Below are 19,490 nucleotides of genomic sequence, written 5' to 3' on the forward strand. Positions count from 1 at the left end.
TGCTCGCACTTTTACACTTTGGGTGTAATTAGATTTTCTGAAATTCCGTCCAGGCAAAGTTGACTGCAGGTGAAGTCAGCTATTCCAAGAAATTAAATTCCTTCATTATTTTGCTCTAATGCACACCCAGGCCTTTTTAGAATTTGTGTAGGATCTACGCCTAGGATACAGCCGAGCTTGGCAGCAAAACCTCTACTTTTGCTAAACTTAGCCTATGACTCTTTGGTTGATAGAATATTGTCTCCTCGTTTAAATCTTGGTCTTTCGTTTTCATCCATCATTCCTTGGCATTTATGTTTGTCCCTGCCTCCTTTGCTAATACTGTGCCTCGCAGTCTTCAAAGGTGTTAGAAAATGACTATTAGTGTTGATGTCTTGGTGGTGGTAGACTTTGCGTAGCTTTAGCTCTGGATATAGATTTTAGCCTTGTATGATTGTAGAATTCTGGTCTATGACATACCAGCTATACCCTTAATCTCAGATGTTCCTTTCCTGGCTGTATTATTTCTGTAATTGTAATAATAAATAATTTGCCTAATGTTGTGTTTATTGCTTGTATAGCCAACAGAAGCAGTAGAAAGCCAGGTAACATTAAAGTTTTTATAATAATAGTAATATTATAGTTATATTATAGAATTGATGTATTTTCTGTTGACCTGTCCAGTTGTCGCCTCTTTCCCACTATACAAGTATATGGTGTTTGTGTGGGGATTGAGGCTTTGTGTATGTGTGGGTTGATGTTTGTTTGTGTATCACTCAATACTGCTCTGCCAATAAAATATGTTTTTAGATGCAAAGCACCTCTATGACCGCTAACACTAGTGGCGGCTCACTGCCATGGCACTGTCTATAAATCCACTCCGCCCCTAGTGGCGGCTCACTGCCATGGCACTGTGTGTAAATCCACTCTGCCCCTAGTGGTGGCTCACTGCCATGGCACTTTGTGTAAATCCAGATGGATCTCTGACACTGTGGGCGCTTTCACACCGGCAGGGCTCCGGTTCAAGCTCTGGCTCCGTTCTGGAGCCTCTGAACCTTGGTGCTTTCTGGCGAACCAGCCCGCGTTTACACCTATTTAAGCAGAACCAACGTTCCACCGTCCTCCGTCATCAACGGGGGGCGTTACTCAGGCCGAAGTAACCACAACCATATGAATACAACAGTGGCAAAATGTGTCTTGTGCAAAACGGCTTCAAAGGTTCGGCATTGCATCTGCACCATGCCGATCCACTCAACAGGTAGTGATCTCAAAACGAGATTAGATTAAAAAAAATGCATTATACAGCACAAGTACAATACACCATCCAACCAGAGTAGATAAATAAATGAATGAGAAAAATTTATAAAATAAAACTTGTTTAACCGAGAGACGCTGTGACCATAGGATCCACAGGCAGCCGCACTAACCAGTTGAACTCAAGGGTCCGACGTTGACTGTGACCGACTAATCCTTAGTTTACACTTGTCAAGAGCCAATTGCGCAGTCGTTCAGTATTGGCATTAATAAATGAGATGTCATGCTAATATGTCATGTTCTACAGTAGGACTTACTACTATGATACCCAATAAAACAAGTAATTAGAATCAGTTGAATGGATCGATTCAGTGTAATGCCGAACCTCTGCTGTTCGCCGTTTTCGCTTGTCTTGACAGCCTAGAATAATAATAATGCAGGACCTGCTCAGAGGTCTTTAATTGGCATTGGCTATTATCCACAACACACACACACCGGAACACACACGCATGCATTGTCTGTAGGATCGCTGATGCGATTCGTCTCTGCGATTAACCCATCCCGTCGTCCTTCCCCCCAAGGGCAGCCGGGAGCAGACAGGCGTCAACGTGAGCCGCGCCAGGGGACCAATCCAAGTGCTCCTGTCCGTCTTCGTCAAGGACGCCACAGCGTTAGCGATCTGTTGTTGTGCATGTTTTTCCATTGGGTTTATCTTATCGGGGGGGAAACCCTTGCGAGCACGGGGAGAACATGCAAACTCCACACAAAGGCCTGGGAGATACCCCACCTGGGTACCTGGCATCATGGAAACCTGGTCCCCAAGCGGGAATCGAACCCTGGACCTTCTTGCTGTGAGGCGATAGTGTTAACCACTACACCACCGTGCCGCTCTAATTAGAATATGACATGATGATGTCACGGTTCGCAAGGAAAAAACAAAAAAATTCTGTTCCAGCTGAGCACTGACTTTTCACGTTCCGAACCAATTATTTCAGGTGTGAACGTGCCGGCCGGTTCAAGAATAGGTTCGGGCCCCGGCCCCCGGCACGGAGCCCTGCCAGTGTGAAAGGCCTATGAGTGTCCTTGTTAACTTGACTCCCTGAATAGTGAGGTCTCCTGCTTCCATATACTCCCATGTATTAACAGCCATCAATAGGAAATGTGAATGAAGCCATTTTTCACCATTCTTCTCTCATCCTCTCCTCTCCAGTCTGACAGTCCAGCCAGAATACCTCGGCCCTCGTCTGCCAAAGGACAGAGGCGCAGGCCCAAAGCCGGAGGTCAAGGTGATAGTCGTCCACCCTTCACTTAACACATTGAGTGCCACGGACGCGTTTTGTCGTTAGTTCATGCTAGTGTTTTTTTTTTATTTTTTTTTATTGGTGATTTGAATTCATAATTCATCAATCGAGCCTCGGGTTAGTGCTGCAGAGTCTCTGAGCTCAATTGGAAAGATACCGCCCCCTATTGTCTCTCCCTGTGTAACTGCACCCCATTACTTTACACTGCTGAAGGGGGGGTGGCCAGTTTGCTCATTTTACTTTTCCCTCAAGCCAACTGAAGGATCGATTGTGCTCGCCGGCCCGGAAAACGCGTGGATTATGTATTTACAGGACCCAACACTGTAATCAATAAGCGTGATCGATATTTGGAATGGCGCTCAGGAATTGGAATAATCTTTTTGGATAACATCTGATCTCGGGTAAGGAATTAATTTGACCAGTCTTAGGATAATCAGAGCTGTTTTCACAGAGATATAAGCGTTTGCCCTATGCGTGTGTGTGTGTCTGTGTGTGCGCGATCAGGAAATGAGAGAATCGATATTTCAGCCCGCCTCTATAGCGTGCATAAGTACACATATACTATCGATAATCTAGCGTTTATTTGAAAACGATTAATAAATAGGCCGAAAAATTACAACGTTTTTGTGTATGCTAGAATATTACAGTAAATGCCTTTTATCACGGAATCTATATATTTTCCTGAAAAACGAGGTCTTTTCAAAATGCTATAAAACGAAAATGAACCGATTTATATAAAAAAAACAAAAAAACAATCAGTTTCGACAATGTTGACTGCAAACAAGTCATTGATAAGCGACGGGCAGATTAGACACATAGCCATAATTTAAGACAGAGATTATGCATTCACAACGCTATCATTGAAGTGGGTGCTGGCATTCAACCATGTTATGTTAACCATGTTAATGGCCGGCACTGAAAGTGTTAATGAGCTAGCAAAACAGTTGTGTGATTTAAGGTGCATTATTTATTCTGTTTGGGAATATCCACACTAGTCAGCGTCATTGTCACAAACTTCAGCCACCATAAATAAATAAATAAATAAATAAATAAATAAATAAATAAATAAATAGACGGTACCAGAAGTGGGCGGGGCATATATAAGTCAGTATTACCAAACGGCAATGCTGTGTGGATATTTCCGGTTTCTTGATTACAGGATTCACTGCGTAGAAACAACGTCATCAACCCTCAGGTGATGATTCTGAAAGCTGTTAAAGGGAAGTCTGAGAGCCAACAGAGCCATCCAAAGATATCGTAGCAAATCCTGAAATCTAGACTTCAGAAATATCTTTGCAGTGTTGGTATTCATAATATTTTTTTTGTGATCAAATCTTTTAATTTAAAATGTTTCCCCACATGAAACAAGAATCAATGCAATAATAATAATAATACATAAAAAGATATCACAGGACAGTAACTTATTACAATAATGACAAGACAATAATAGAGACGGATAAAAAAAACACCAAAAAAAAATTAAAAACAAGTAGACATGGGCTCTCGCTCGCTCTCCCCCCCCCCCCACCCCAGGACCTTAACATGAGTTACATAATTATACAATATCGTAATCAGTAATCCGCTATATGCGCTCTTTTAGCTTTGCAGCAGCAGCCACCCAGATCGCAATATTGAACTCATTTACCCCTATAACACGTGCCGTGGATATCTCCAAACATGATATTCATAATCTGTAGCATCTGTAGCACTGACAAATATGCCTGTTCACCTCAGACTCTATCTGTTCACCTCGGGTTCTATCTGTTCACCTCAGACTCTATCTGTTCACCTCAGACTCTATCTGTTCACCTCAGACTCTGCCATACAATTGTGTATCAGTGGAACACAGGAGAAATAGACAGGGTACATTTTCAGAAAATCATAACCCTGAAGGCATTTCGTGTTTATTTTTGGTACACAACATTTCTAGGGGTATTAAGGGGTGCTGAATCCAAATCTGCTGTATACCAAGCTCAAAAATGTCAAATAAGGCCTCAAAATTGAGAAATCCAACATGGCCGCCAGCTCCAGGCTGAAATCTATTTAGGTGCATATCTTTTTGACTAAACAAGGTAGAAACATGAATGAAATGTGTTTTTATATGTTTGCATACATGAGGAATTTTAAATCATATCCTGATTTTAGATCAGTTGAGAAAATGTAGCTTGAAACTCATATTTATAGCAGAAACAGTGGTCGTTATTGATGCATAACTCATCAACCAAATAAGAAAGAAAAGCAGGATGATCCCAGGCCATGGATTTATTCATCAAACTATTTTCTCTTGAATCTTTTTAATCAACATGCCATTTATGCATATTAGATAGTCCTTAATATGCGTACAGTAGCTTAGGTACAGTCATTTATTGTCAGTCATCAATCGTATTCAGGCAGGTGTCGCAGGTGTCTTGCGGTTGCAAAATTCATCCAATGCTGAATAGAATAGAATAGATTATAATATAATAAAATAAAAAGATTATTTTACCATATCAATATAAGTGAATGTTCAAGTTTCTTTATTAGTTGTCATACAGAATACAGAATACTTTGCATGAAATGTTTCTTGCTGTGTTGCTCCTGAGAGTGTGCTAGATAATAATTAACAAGATAGTATAAAATAAGTATAATAAGTATAAAATAGAAAGTCAAGAAGTCAAGTACGTAAACAAGTGTAAACAACAAAATTGTTCAGTGTATCTATATATACAGTATGTACAGCTGGTACAAAAATGGTGAGGTATAGCTTAGCTTGTGGTGCCACCTTGTACTGGTGAGGTGCAATAAGGAATGAGAATGATGTGCAATTTCCTTACCAATAATATAAATATAAAGTGTAAAGTGTGTCTAAAGTGGTAAAGTGGGTGCTACAGTGTGTTGTTTATTTAAGTGAGTGTATGTGCGCTGTAGGTGTGTTGATGGTTTGCTTATTGTTCATTGTTCATTCATTGAGCATCCTGATGGCCTGGGGATAGAAGCTCCTTCTGAGTCTCTCTGTGCTTGCCATGAGACTCCGGTATCGCTTGCCTGACCGCAGCAGTTCAAAGAGGCAGTTGTTTGAGTGGCTGGAGTCTTTGATTATTCTCTTAGCCTTGCCCATGCACTGCTTGTTGTAAATGTCTTGGAGAGTGGGAAGCCCACCTTCAATTGTGCGTTCGGCTGAACGGGCCACTCTGTAGTATTTTTTTTTAAATTTTTTTTTATCCTTTATTTATCCAGGAATGTCCCATTGAGATACAAGATCTCTTCTTCCAGGGAGTCTGCTGCGGTCTTGTGCAGTGCTATTCCCAAACCAGGAGGTGATATTGCCAGTCAGGATGCTCTCTATTGTACATGAGTAGAAGTTCTTGAGGATCTTCTGACTCACGTTGAACTTCCTTAAGCGCCTAAGGAAGTAGAGCTGTTGTCGTGCCTTCTTGATAACACTGTCACTGTGTGTGGTCCATGTCAAGTCCTCGGATATGTGGACTCCGAGGTACTTAAAACTGTTCACTCTCTCAACCGGTGCCCCGTCGATGCTGAGGGGGCTGTAGTCCCTGACCCCGACCTCCTAAAGTCCACAATCATCTCCTTTGTTTTGCTGACGTTCAGGGAGAGGCTGTTCTCTTGACACCATCCCGCTAGAACCTTAACCTCTTCCAGGTAGGCCCTCTCGTCGTTTGCAGAGATCAGGCCCACGACTACTGTGTCGTCAGCAAATTTGATGATTGTGTTGTTGTTCCGCTGTGCCACACAGTCATGTGTGTACAGGGAGTGGAGGAGGGGACTCAGGACACAGCCCTGGGGGGCCCCTATGTTGAGAGTGATGGATGAGGAGGTGAAGTTGCCTGCTCTCACCACCTGGGGTCTGCCCGTCAGGAAGTCCAAGACCCACTGGCAGAGGTCATAGTTCAAGCCCAGGTCCCTGAGCTTGGCTATGAGTTTGGAGGGGACTATGGTATTGAATGCTGAGCTGTAGTCGATGAATAGCATTCTCACATAGTTCCCCTGCCTCTTGTCCAGGTGTGATGCTGCTGTGTGCAGCACATGGGCTATGGCGTCCTCCGTGGACCTGTTGGGGCGGTATGCAAATTGCAGGGGGTCCAGGTTGATGGGGAGGGAGGAACAGATGTAGCCCTTCACTAGCTTCTCAAAGCACTTCATGGCTATGGAGTTGAGAGCTACAGGCTTGGATTTTTTGGGTACAGGGATAATGGTGGACTTCTTCAGACAGGTGGGGAAGACAGCCTGTTCTAAGGATATGTCATTGAAATATGTCAGTGAATACCGGGGCCAGTTGGTCGGCACAGACTTTTAGGACACGGCCGGGGATACCATCCGGTCCTGCTGCCTTCCTGATATTCACTTTCTTAAACGTCCTCCTCACCTCATGTTCTGTTTTCCTGAACACTGAGTCTCCATCAGCAGTGCCCCCCCCTCCATTGCAGTGGTTTGTAGGCTGGTGCTGTTATTCCCAGCCTCAAACCTCGCATTGAAGGTATTGAGATCATTTGCCAGTTGGATGTCACTGTTCAGTTTGAGGGAGGTGCCTTTGTAATCTGTCATCGTTCTGAGGCCCTGCCACATAGCTCTAGAGTCAGCCTGTTCATATTGAAGTTTAACACGATTTCACGACGTACTGGTCTGTGGCGCTGTTTGCGTTTCACCCTTGTGCCTGTTTTGATGGATTGGTCATGGTATCTGTCAAAGACGACATCTACCCTCTGGTATTTTGCTCCCATCTTCAACACGGTGTCAGTCAATTTGTTGGCATAGTCACCAAATGTTGTAGTGTCAGGTGGCTTTCCGAGTGCCATTACCAGAGCTTGGCCATCAATGACCAGGCAGCTGGGTCCCTGAAGGGTAAGATCTGCAGGGCTTTTAACTTGTTTCGTCAGTATATTTGCTAACACAGACTTGTTGGTGGAATGTAGACTCCCGTTAGTTGTGGCCAGAGATGGCGGGATGGGCATGAGCTCATGCTGGAGGATATTGTCAAGGTCTACCTTACGACCTGCTCTGTAAGCTGTGATGAGCCTGTCCACTTTGATGGTGTTTTGCTTGTTCTTGGAAAGTTGCACAACTTCATACAAAGAGCCAATGTCTTGGCTTTGTTCTTTCGAATGGGTGATTTCAGGTTCAGGTGCTGGTCACTATCTGGAGGTTCACACAAACGTTTGTCCACAAACATGTTCAGTTGTGCCTGTCCAAGGTGTTCTGCGCCAAGTATGGATTCTTGAATCTCCGGTGTGACTACGTCCTTGTCGACTTACAGAAGCACATTTAATTCAGGTTTGTACCTTGTGTAGTCACACTTAACTCATTAAGCCCCACCATTTATTTTTAGAAAATTCGCCTAAAACAGCATGCTTACATTAAAATGCTTATATATCCAGATTTATAAGAGCTACTTGCATAAACTTGGTACCTGAAGAAAGCTAAGACTTGGGGGATTCTAATGTTGGTCTCCATCACTGTACAGTTATTACCAAATTGCTGTAGTATTCCTGCAAACACTGAAGAAATGTCATTTTTTGTATCCTTGCCTATACAAAGATTACAGTTAAGACAGTCAAAAACACCCTGTTACTCATGGTTGCACCCCAGCTATATTCCTACTTTCTTCCTCTATATGTGCAGATGTTCTGTGCAAAGTTGCATGTCAGTAGAATAAAAACTGTGGGTTTAGCACATGTTTTTGTGGAGAGAGGGCCTGGTGCTGGCGGCCATGTTGGATTTCTCAATTTTGAGGCCTTATTTGACGTTTTTGAGCTTGGTATACAGCAGATTTAGATTCAGCACCCCTTAATACCCCTAGAAATGTTGTGTACCAAAAATAAACACGAAATGCCTTCAGCACTTTATACAAGCACATTTTCTGAAATTCTGCCTAGTCTAAAAGACAGGAAAGTATTAATACAGTCTACCGCAAGCCAGCAACAAGGTTGCGCTCTCCAGACTACACGACGAGGTAAATAGAATCCAAGAGGCGAATGTTAACGCCGCCATTTTAGTTCTGGGAGATTTCAATAGCGCCAATCTGAGAAAGGTATTGCCCGACTTCTATCAGCATGTGACTTGCAACACCAGAGGCGGTAACATCCTAGATCACTGTTACACGCAATTTAAAGGTGGCTACAAGGCTCATTCTGATAGTGGCTTCGGTAAGTCAGATCACGCATCAATTTTTCTTTCACCAAAGTACAGACAGAGAATTAAAAGTACTCCCGTAGTCTCGCGAGAGGTGCAGAAATGGGATGTGACGTCAGAGGATACGATCCGGTCAGTGTTTCACAACACAGACTGGAATGTGTTCCGCGACACAGATAACATTAATGCCTACACGGAGACAGTGCTGGACTATGTTTGTACTAGGGTGAAAGAAACAATCCCCACTACCAAAATGAAAGTTTACCCAAATCAAAAACCCTGGGTAGACAAATCCGTCCGTGAAGCTCTGAGAGAGCGCACCAAAGCATACAACGACGGCCTAGAGGCAGGCAACATGAATGACCACAAGGTGGCGCGATACAACGTAAGGAGGACTGTGTCAGAGGCCAAACGACGCTACAGGGATAAAATTGAACTCCAGTTTGAACAAGCTGACTCTAGAGCTATGTGGCAGGGGCTCAAAACGATGACAGACTACAAAGGCGCCTCCCTCAAACTGAACAGTGACATCTCCTTAGCAAATGACCTCAATACCTTCTATGCGAGGTTTGATGCTGGTAATAACAACACCAGCTCACAAGCCTCGGCAATGGGGGGGGGGGGGGGGTCGGCTGCTGATGGAGGCGCAGTGTTCAGGGTAACAGAGCATGAGGTGAGGCGGACCTTTAAAAAAGTGAATATCAGGAAGGCAGCAGGTCCAGACGGCATCCCCGGCCGCGTCCTAAAAGTCTGTGCCGACCAACTGGCCCCAGTATTCACTGACATATTTAACCTGTCCTTAGAACAGGCTGTCATCCCCACCTGCCTGAAGAAGTCCACTATTATCCCTGTACCCAAAAAATCCAAGCCTGCTTGCCTCAACGACTACCGCCCTGTAGCTCTCACCTCCATAGCCATGAAGTGCTTCGAGAAGCTAGTAAAGGGCTACATCTGCTCCTCCCTCCCCATCAACATGGACCCCCTGCCATTTGCATACCGCCCCAACAGGTCCACGGAGGACGCCATATCCCATGTGCTGCACACAGCAGCATCACACCTGGACAAGAGGCAGGGGAACTATGTGAGAATGCTATTCATCGACTACAGCTCGGCATTCAATACCATAGTCCCCTCCATACTCATAGCCAAGCTCAGGGACCTGGGCTTGGGCTATGACCTCTGCCAGTGGGTCTTGGACTTCCTGACTGGCAGACCCCAGGTGGTGAGAGCAGGCAACTGCACCTCCTCATCCATCACCCTCAACATAGGGGCCCCCCAGGGCTGTGTTCTGAGTCCCCTCCTCTACTCCCTGTACACACACGACTGTGTGGCTCAGCGGAGTAGCAATACAATCGTCAAATTTGCTGACGACACAGTGGTGGTGGGCCTGATCTCTGCCAACGACGAGAGGGCCTACCTGGAAGAGGTCAAGGTCCTGGCGGGATGGTGCCAGGAAAACAGCCTCTCCCTGAACGTCAGCAAAACAAAGGAGATGATTGTGGACTTCAGGAGGTCGGGGGTCAAGGACTACAGCCCCCTCAGCATCGACGGGGCACCGGTTGAGAGAGTCAACAGCTTTAAGTACCTCGGAGCCTACATATCCGAGGACTTGACATGGACCACACACATTAACAGTGTTGTGAAGAAGGCACGACAACGCCTCTACTTCCTCAGGCGCCTAAGGAAGTTCCAAGTCAGCCAAAAGATCCTTAAGAACTTCTACTCATGTACAATAGAGAGCATCTTGACCGGCAACATCACCTCCTGGTTTGGGAATAGCACTGCACAAGACCAAAGCAGACTACAAAGAGTGACACGTTCAGCCGAACGCACAATTGGAGGGGGGCTCCCCACCCTCCAGAACATTTACTACAAGCGTTGCAAGGGCAAGGCTAAGAGAATCATTAAAGACTCCAGTCACCCGAACAACTGCCTCTTTGAACTGCTGCGGTCAGGCAAGCGATACAGGAGTCTCAAGGCGAGCACAGAAAGACTCAGAAGAAGCTTCTATCCCCAGGCCATCAGGCTGCTAAACGAACAATGAATGAACACTACACAACAACAACCACCAAACGCACATAGCACACACATCCACACGCACACACTCACTTTAAACAAACACACTGTAGCACCCACTCCACACACTTATAGCACACACCCACTTTAAACAAACACACTGTAGCACCCACTCCCCACACTTTATATTTATGGATGAAGGATTGCAATACAACTCGTACACCTTACTGTAAATTGTACCTAAAATTGTACCTCATCCCATTTCTGCTTTGCACTAGATAGTACTGTACATTAGTACACTGCATAGTATTGTGTATTGTATATTATATGGTAACTCAGAACATTGTACATATGTCTATACCGAACACTGTGACCTCATTTTCTTCTTCTAAATTCATGCTATATTATGTTATTATGTTATTTGATACTATCTTGTCTAGCACAGTCTCTGGAGCGTAACAGTAAGAAGCATTTTGTATGAAAGTATTCTGTACTTCTGTATGACAACTATTAAAGAACTTGAACTTGAACTTGAACTTGAACTACTTTTGTTCTTCCCTCTACAGATGCATCTGACAGTGAAGGAGGTAAGTCTCCTCTCTCTCTGATACACACACTTTGGCACACACACACACACACACACATACACACACACACACACACACACACACACACACACACACACACACACACACACACACACACACACACACACACACACACACACCTGTTGCTCACTCATACTAGTGCCTCCATACGTATTCACAATACTCTTATCTTATGAGTCTAAACAAGCAAGAGGTTCACCTGCGTCCCCGGGTTAATGTGGTCCTCAGCTCTTCAGATGAATGTCCACTAGCGGTTATGTGCAGCATGTGTGAGGCCTGCCGGGGCCTTGTCTACCTGGTGAAAAAGGTCAAAGGGGTGTCAAAGGGTGCCAGAGGGGTGAAGGGTGTCAAGTTGACTGCCAGTCACTTTTGTTCTCCCACAGAAGGAGACACTCCGTTGGCTGAGAGACCCGTCCCCCTGGAGAACGGAGACGCCACAGTGCCATCTCCCATGACCCAGAGGTCTGATCACTTTACATGCATACTCCCATTCCCTCCCTCTCTCTCTTATGAGTTGTCCTATAAGACAATGTATTGCTATTTCTTTCCATCTACATCATTTCTTGGTGCTGTAATTAATACACTCTTGCGACGGTCCCTTAGCATCCAGAAGTCAGTTTTAGTGCTGTGCAGGAGATGTCTCAGCATATTTCTTGCCTCATAGTGTTATTGTGCTTTACGATTCAACTTTGTGGTAGAATTGGCAAGCTTATGTGAGCCAGCAGCAGGAAGCCAGACACATTTATGCATTTCAAGTAATTTGCTGTAGATATCTATTGTGTTTCTGTGGCATGAATTCAACTTGTATATTTTATAGAGCTTTGAAGATGATCACGTTTGCTGGCCTCCTTAGTGCAGAGTAAGGCTGGATTAGCCTACGTACTCCCGGAAGCCTTAAATCAGTATAAAAGGTCTTATCTACAAAAATAAACATAAAACCTCTATACTTTAAGTGCCTTTATTGCACTTTTATACTTTTTTGTTCACAAAAATTCATCTTTGACCTTTTACCTTAGATGTTTGACTGAAGGTCCAATGATTCTGCTGCTTGTTTCGCTTGACGCTCCCACTGAGCCATGAACCATTCCTATAATGGGGAGAAGTCTGCCGTTTTCTCCAGATTAGTCCCAATTGTCCTGATCGTCGTCATTTTGGGACTACTGTCTGTGGCACAGAAGGATCTGATATTTTTTTAGGGATTTCCGGATCCGATGCTACTACTCAGTGCCATGTTTGTTCAGGAAAACACACAATTTTATGTTAAAATGTTTTATTATATTTATATTGTTTATATTTATAAAATGTATGTTTTAACTTAAAATGTCAGCAACAGCGTCATGTTGTATATTTCATTTGTTACAGTCAGAAAGTGAGGAATATCTGATGAAAATAAAACACATTTTCAAAGTCATTGTTAGAACTGTAATGGGATGCAGTACTGAGTACTCTGTATCGGCAAGTACACAGATGTACCTGTATTTGTAGTTGATCTGGAAAAAAAGTGGTGTCAGGACATCCCTATAATATACATTATTTTGAAAAATGAATTGATACATTTTAATGCTACTATAAGCGAGGGTACGTACTGAAGAGAGAGGGCTGGCTGACCGCTCTGGATAGGCGATTCTACGGAGAGCTTCGTGTTGGCTCGTTAGCTCTCTCTCCCTCCCGGCGATGAACGAGAAGTGAACGTGATATATGATATGATTTATTTGCAAGTAGCATTGGTGCTACTAGCTATCATTTTCAGTAGCACCAATTTAGTTTTTTTGCAAAATGCGACTAAATTGGTGGCACTCTGAAGTCCTGGGTTGATTGTGTGGCCATGGTCTCTCCCCTCCAGCAGCGGGAGGATACCTCGGCCCAGCAGCGCCCGGCCAGCTCCTCCCCGCGTCAAAAGACAGGAAAGCTACGTGGATGTGATCCCAGCTGAAAGGTGACTTCCCACCACACACACACGCACACATGCCTGGTAACATGCTCACCTCACAATAGAAATTTCTTTATCACAACGATGCTTGTTACTGTGTCACATTTTTTACTTTACTACAAAAACCAGCCCCCATTGGTTCCGAAGTGACCTCATAAATACCATAATATATTAAAATTATTATAAATGGAGTCATCAAACTAATAATTGTTTTATGTATGGATATCTTCCCCATGAGAAAGCACTTGTGAAAACACTTTTTGAGAAAAGGTTTTTGAATAGTGTTTCTTAGCCGTTTTACTACATTTACTCGTGTGTGTGTGTGTGTGTGTGTGTGTGTGTCTCACTCTCACTCTCACTCACACTCACTCTCACTCTCACTCTCTCACAGGCTGGCTAGTGCCAAGCCCTCTGCCTCGGTCATTATGGAGGGGAAGAAGCTGTCTGAGGATGAGGAGGATGAGGATGAGCAGTTTGTGGTGGAGGAGTCTGTACCGCTGCCCCCGGACATGCCTGACATGGAGCTGGTGAGAGGCCATTTCCAGGGTGGAAAGGGATCCCAACCTGAGCAAGACAGGGTTCGCACAAGGTCCTTGAAGTGCTTTATTCTTGACAAAAAAAATCAAGGCCTGGAATTCCTTGAAAACAGCAAATTTTTTAACAAGGTGCTTAAAAAGTCCTTGAAATTCAAATCAACCATTCACATTGAATGTTTTGTTCATCCATGATCAAATTGTTCTGAATCAAGAAATAGATTTTCTTTTGTTCTGTCAAATTAAATCTGATGAGTCGCTGTCTCGCTTGCTCCCACTGCTTTTCCTAATTTTTTCGCGTGTGAGGCTCTAGCTGGCAAGCAGGCCAAGAAGATGCTTAAAAAAACAGCATTTAAAAGTAAATTTGATCCTTAAAGTGACATCCTTGAAAATGAAAAATAGTGCTTGGAAAAGTACTTAAAAGACCTTGAATTTCATTTTGCAATGTCTGTGGGAACCCTGCTAAGAGCAAAATGGCCGCTGTGTGAATATGGTCAATTACCCGATTCGATTTTGGTCCCAATTCGATTTTATTTGGATTTCATTAGGTTTGATGGCAGTGGTTTCAGAGGGTCAGCACATGCCATTGTTGTTATAAGATATAATCTGGTCAACTTGATTTTCTAGTAACGTTAGTTCAAACTAGACATCTGCAGGTCAGGAGGGTCACTAGAAATAACGTTTAGCAACAATATTCACAATTGTTAGATTAAAATATAGATCTTGGGATTTTAAGAATCGATTTGAAAACGATTCAATATAGATTATTTTCTATATTTTCCCCTGCCCTATTGCAGAGGCTAAGTTAAAAACACCACGGAAAGTGTAAACCCCATGATTGTTTTTCTATTACAGGAGCCTACAGTGGAACTCGATGGCCAAGAGAAGCATGGTACAAAGTCATATTTATTTATTCATTGGTTATTTGGTTATAATTTCTTCTCCACCTTTAGGTCCACTGGTTGCTTTACAGTAACGTGTCTCTGCCTCTCTCATAGGTGGGCTTGTGAAAAAGATACTAGAGACCAAGAAAGACTATGAATCGTCTCCGTCCTCCCCGAAGCCTAAAGACCAGGTAGCCACAACTACAGTTTTTATCCCTTACCACTAGAGGGCAGTGTCAGCCTGATAAAACGGTCATTGCGGTTGTCCCCCACTCTCATTCATTATCTCGGTTCTCTCTCGCTCTCTCTCGCGCTCTCTCTTGCTCTCTCTCGCTCTCTCTCTTCTCTCTCTTATTCATTCCTCTCGGTGCCCGTGTTCATCAGGCCCATGATCAATGTTAGAAACATTTCTAGGAAGTCTGCACCTTGGGGCTGTAATTTCTGACAACATTGTAAACCCCTGAGTAACAACAGGCTATTATCAAAAGAAAATACATTAACAAATGGGGATATGTTGCAACGGTTTGAAATGCTTCCCTCCGGTGAAGCAGAATGAGCCATAACAACCAAACAAGCATCCCACCACCTCACACACGTCAAGATGTCTGGAGAATTAATGAGCTTAGCCAAAACGTGTTTTCTTTAGATAAGAAATAACATATTGCGCCATATCTTAGACTTGGCTTAAAAGAAGCTGGATTATAGCTTTCTTTGAAAACACTGCTTCACCTTTTGACCTTAAACGTCTGGGGTGTCCAGTGTTTTATTTATTAATTTATTTGTACAGCTATAGTTTGGACTGTTCACACATGCCACACGGCTCATGGCTTATGACAGAATTGGGTAATTGTGGAAAACGGACCATGCGCAACCAATTTTCCCGAGGTTTACAGCCCTTTACTTTGTCAGTGATCATCCTCCATTGAAAACAATGCGCGCATGATGGCCTTGTGCTCCAGTCAAACTCCCTGAATGGAGTCTCTCCTTGGTCCATCCCGACTTTAAAATGCTTGTCCGCCACATTTTCTACTTGATGGATTCTTCATGACTCCGAACGTGCCTCCCGTTCCGAGGTGACGCATTGTTGCCGTCGCGCCTCCGTTCCCCTCCACCGGCATGTTTATCGGCCAGAGAGAGAGAGAGAGAGAGAGAGAGAGAGCTCCCTGTCAATATTTGGATAATGAATCAACGCGAAGCCTCAAGTTGTGCAGGGGTGGTGTTTTGGGTGGTCCTCTCCGCCGAAGCGTGCACGCTCCCTGCCTCCCTGCCCAGCTGACCACCCCGGCTCTGATGCGGTGTTTTCTACTTGTCACTCATGCAGAAAAGTCCCCCACACCGTCTACCCCTCGCCCCCCGACCTCAGCCCTCGTACCTCATCACTCACTCCCACTGAGCTGTCTCAGCTCAGCCGCTGATGAACTAGAAAGGGAGGTGGGCTCCACTCCAAAGAGTTGAGTTTCTTAGCTCTTTAGACCGGCTCCTCCAGCACGGTCTTGATTTGTCAATCCGTCCCAACTGCCACTTCAAAACCCACGCTGCTGCCCTGCCCCCACGGCCCCCCGTGTTCATCACTCGGTTAAAAAATTATCCGACTGGATTTCCTCATTTCCAAATAATCAAGCGAGCATCAAGCACCTAAAATAGTGGGGGGGCTCTATGGCGCAACCGGAGCACAGCCTATAGGGGTTATTCTAATTGATTTAATACAGCCTCATCAGTTCTCAGGGATTCCTGGCCCTCATTTCAGGCTATCCTGTTATGGTGTAGCTTGGGGCAGCTTGGGGGCACTCGGCAGACTGAATAGGAGGTGAGTCTCTCCCTCGCTGCCTTACTGGCCTTGCCTCGTCGGCTGTATAAAGGACTATAATGACTTCCTTCCTGACATGAAAGGGCCGAGGGGGTCAGCGTAATGGGAGTCGTTTCTTTTCTTGTAATCACGGTGGAATATGGAGGGTTAAAATGTAAATATTGAGCTTCCCCCATCCCATGTGGCGTGACGGGTTTGTAATTTCAGCAGGCACGATTCATTCTTAACTGCTGACGTTTATCAAACCTACCCGCCTCGGAATGGCTTTCAGTCCCTTTTTTGATTTATGACTGATCTTCGTGCCTTGTAAAAAAAAATATGTATAAATAAAATTGACTTTTGGAGCATTTTTATACAGTTGGAAGAAATTCAAATCAAAGCTTCTCCCGGGCATAACATCTCTACTTGTTCTTTTGCGCTTCGCTGAATCAGTCTTGCTATTGTTAATGCCAATGCCTGCCCGCCGCATTGCTGAACGGGTGTAAATACAAGGGCATTTTCGAACAGTCGGAACACTTGTATTTTGCCATATTCCACCACAGTGTGTGCGACCGAAGAATTTGCTGTATATTTATGGGGACGACCTTCCTCGTGACCCCCCAACGTATTCGTATATTATTCCAAGATACTTCTCGCTGGGCGTCTTTCTATTTAGACAGAATCTGCCCCTCGCAGCAGCTGCGTTTTCATAAGATTTTCTTTTTGTGTACTCTTTTTCTCCCTTTTCTTTACCCCATCAAATTAGCCTTGATGAAGGTTTGCAAAGTATAAATAAACCCTGTGGCACACAAATGGATGGCTGTTGAGTGAGAGTCATGGCGGAGAAAGGCCAGAATACTCTCTGTAGAATCGTCAGGAAAATAAATACTCCTCCCTGCAGGCCCGTGTCTTCATAAACATCCAGCGCTTTCTCTTTTCTTTTTGGTGGAAAACGTAAGGAAATGACCCTGCGGCATTCCATTAGCTGTATTGCTTTCGCAGGGACCATGGACCATGTTGATGTATTGGGGGGGGGGCTTTCTTAGAAATACCTGAAGACGGCACGATCTGATTTCAGGCCAGACCTTGGCTTTGACAGCGCAATTCGCTTAGTGTAAGGCACCACTTTGAGCATGGCAGCCGATTCCCAGCCGATCACCTTCAAACCCCACCGAGTTCCCAGAGCCTCTACTCGAGTTATTTTGATGGACGAGCCCCTGTGTGCCGTTTTTCAATATTATGAGCTCCAATCGTCAATTCCCGTCGAAAGGAGCCCCCTGGTTGTCCCCATGGACGTTTCCCTCTGAGGTCAGCCGAGAGCCCTGGGTGGTGATCTCAGCTGTGACCTCAAAGGCCTACAGTGACTTTGTAACAACATCCTGTAACCTCACTGGCCCCCAGCCTCTCTGCTCACCTCACTGACTCCCAGCTATTTTTATGATCTGGCTGGACTTTCTGTTGGTCTTTTTTATGAAAAATAACCAGGAAGGCGGTGACCAACTTCCCATCCTGTAAGGCGTTGCTCCTTGGCCCACCTCAGAGACCCTCTCTAGGAACACACGGCTAATTATCTGAGTATTTTGTCCAAATGGACATCAGTAGCCAGGAGTAGGATTGTTCCCATATCTTTCCACCTCTCTATCATCTTAAAAATTATCTAAAATAACTTCTGAACAAATATAGTTTCTCTCTTATGTGGTTCATATCGATGGTGCCAGGTAATGAAGTAGATTTTCAGTAAAAGATTGGAAAAAGCCCATGACCTCCCGCTACCTGACAAAGGTGGAAAATCTATTCTGCCAGATATGTGTGACAGCATATCAACATATCACTGAAATATCTGCACAATTAACATGACTCTAATACAAAGTTTGTACATTTGTCACAGCCTCTTTGACCCAACTGAAGTTGATGAAGAGGCTTGTTACATCATAATGAAAGCTTATCCCTCATCTTGAACTCGTCCAGTGGTGGCTAAACTAGGGTTTCTTAGTTTTAATTAATGACACCCAAGAGGTTGCTAGGCCTCCCAACAGGTCTGATGCATGCTAGCCATTTTTCTTGTCAGGACACTACTTTGAAGAATGTTTTTTTCCTTTTTCTAACTGGTTCCCTGTTACCACCCCATAAATCATGCGTATTTGCATGCATCTCCTAATTAAGCTAATTAGGCCTATGAGAGAGGAGGAATTTGTTATTGCAATGAAGCTTGCAGTCCGGTACGTCTTTAAGGTCTGTTCTTTAAGGAGACTTGAACTATTAAACTGAGGAACTGAGTTTGTAAGACCAGTAAAAAATACAATAAAATAAATAAATAAAGATTCTCATGCACTGCAGTGCATACTGGATGAAGTAATGCCAGTCAATAGAATGCCTCCCACTGTGTGGCACAAGATGGTGGTATCCAACAGTTCAGCAGTTCAACCCTGAGTCGCCATGACGAGCCACCCGGGCCGGAACACAGGTTTCAGGCTTCTTTTTCTTCTCCTCTGCCTTAGGCTTCAGTAGGCAATGAGAAAACCTTCCTCCCTTCTCGCCCCATCCTCCTCTGCCTCGGGCCACCACATTCTAAACAAATATTGTTCTCTGTTCGGGGTGAGAAAGAGGAAAACGAGGAGCATGCTGGGCTTGTAGACCCCGACAGAGGTCTCTGGAAAGCAATGATTTATGTCTAACGGGACCGAGTGCATACGGACCGAGGTCATGTTTTCACTCCAGGTTTTTTTAGTCACCGAGAGGAAGGGGGCAGGAACGCCATGAGGACGGCAAACGGCGAAGCCACAGGTCCTGTCTGAGCCAGGTTGGCCGTATCGCTGCCAGGCAGGCGGAATGAGCCATAGAGTGTTTGTCTAGCCGCCGTGTTCACTGAGGCTGGTGAACAAACCACCCACCTTGAGGGGCGACCATTAGGGCCTAGACGTCTCAATCCTCACACTCTTGGCCAACCGCAAAGGGATGGAAAAGAAAAAGGCCAACTTGTCAGACATTTTTGCTAGCTTCCTGAAGGGAACAGGCAGCAGACGCTGATGTTTGATGTGTTTTCTGTGTAGTGGGGTCCCGTCTAGTTAAGCCG

General features: G+C 44.5%; 1 protein-coding gene across 4 annotated transcripts in view; it reads left to right on the forward strand.

Annotated features, from left to right (window-relative positions):
- The window catches only part of traf3ip1 (TNF receptor-associated factor 3 interacting protein 1), an 88,057-nt gene that overhangs the window by 63,166 nt on the left and 5,401 nt on the right, over nucleotides 1-19,490 (forward strand). For 2 of the 4 annotated variants that reach the window (XM_084309969.1, XM_084309970.1), the window contains exons 7-14: nucleotides 561-584; nucleotides 2,444-2,519; nucleotides 11,243-11,263; nucleotides 11,668-11,746; nucleotides 13,128-13,220; nucleotides 13,606-13,741; nucleotides 14,603-14,639; nucleotides 14,746-14,822. In XM_084309969.1, coding sequence (XP_084166095.1) covers nucleotides 561-584; nucleotides 2,444-2,519; nucleotides 11,243-11,263; nucleotides 11,668-11,746; nucleotides 13,128-13,220; nucleotides 13,606-13,741; nucleotides 14,603-14,639; nucleotides 14,746-14,822 — 543 coding nt within the window. The remainder of the gene's footprint in view (nucleotides 1-560; nucleotides 585-2,443; nucleotides 2,520-11,242; nucleotides 11,264-11,667; nucleotides 11,747-13,127; nucleotides 13,221-13,605; nucleotides 13,742-14,602; nucleotides 14,640-14,745; nucleotides 14,823-19,490) is intronic. The other 2 variants (XM_084309971.1, XM_084309972.1) reach the window with 2 other exon arrangements.

Source organism: Notolepis coatsorum (genome assembly GCF_963971535.1).
Source record: "Notolepis coatsorum genome assembly, chromosome: 3".
In the NCBI taxonomy this organism is placed as follows: Eukaryota; Metazoa; Chordata; class Actinopteri; order Aulopiformes; family Paralepididae; genus Notolepis; species Notolepis coatsorum.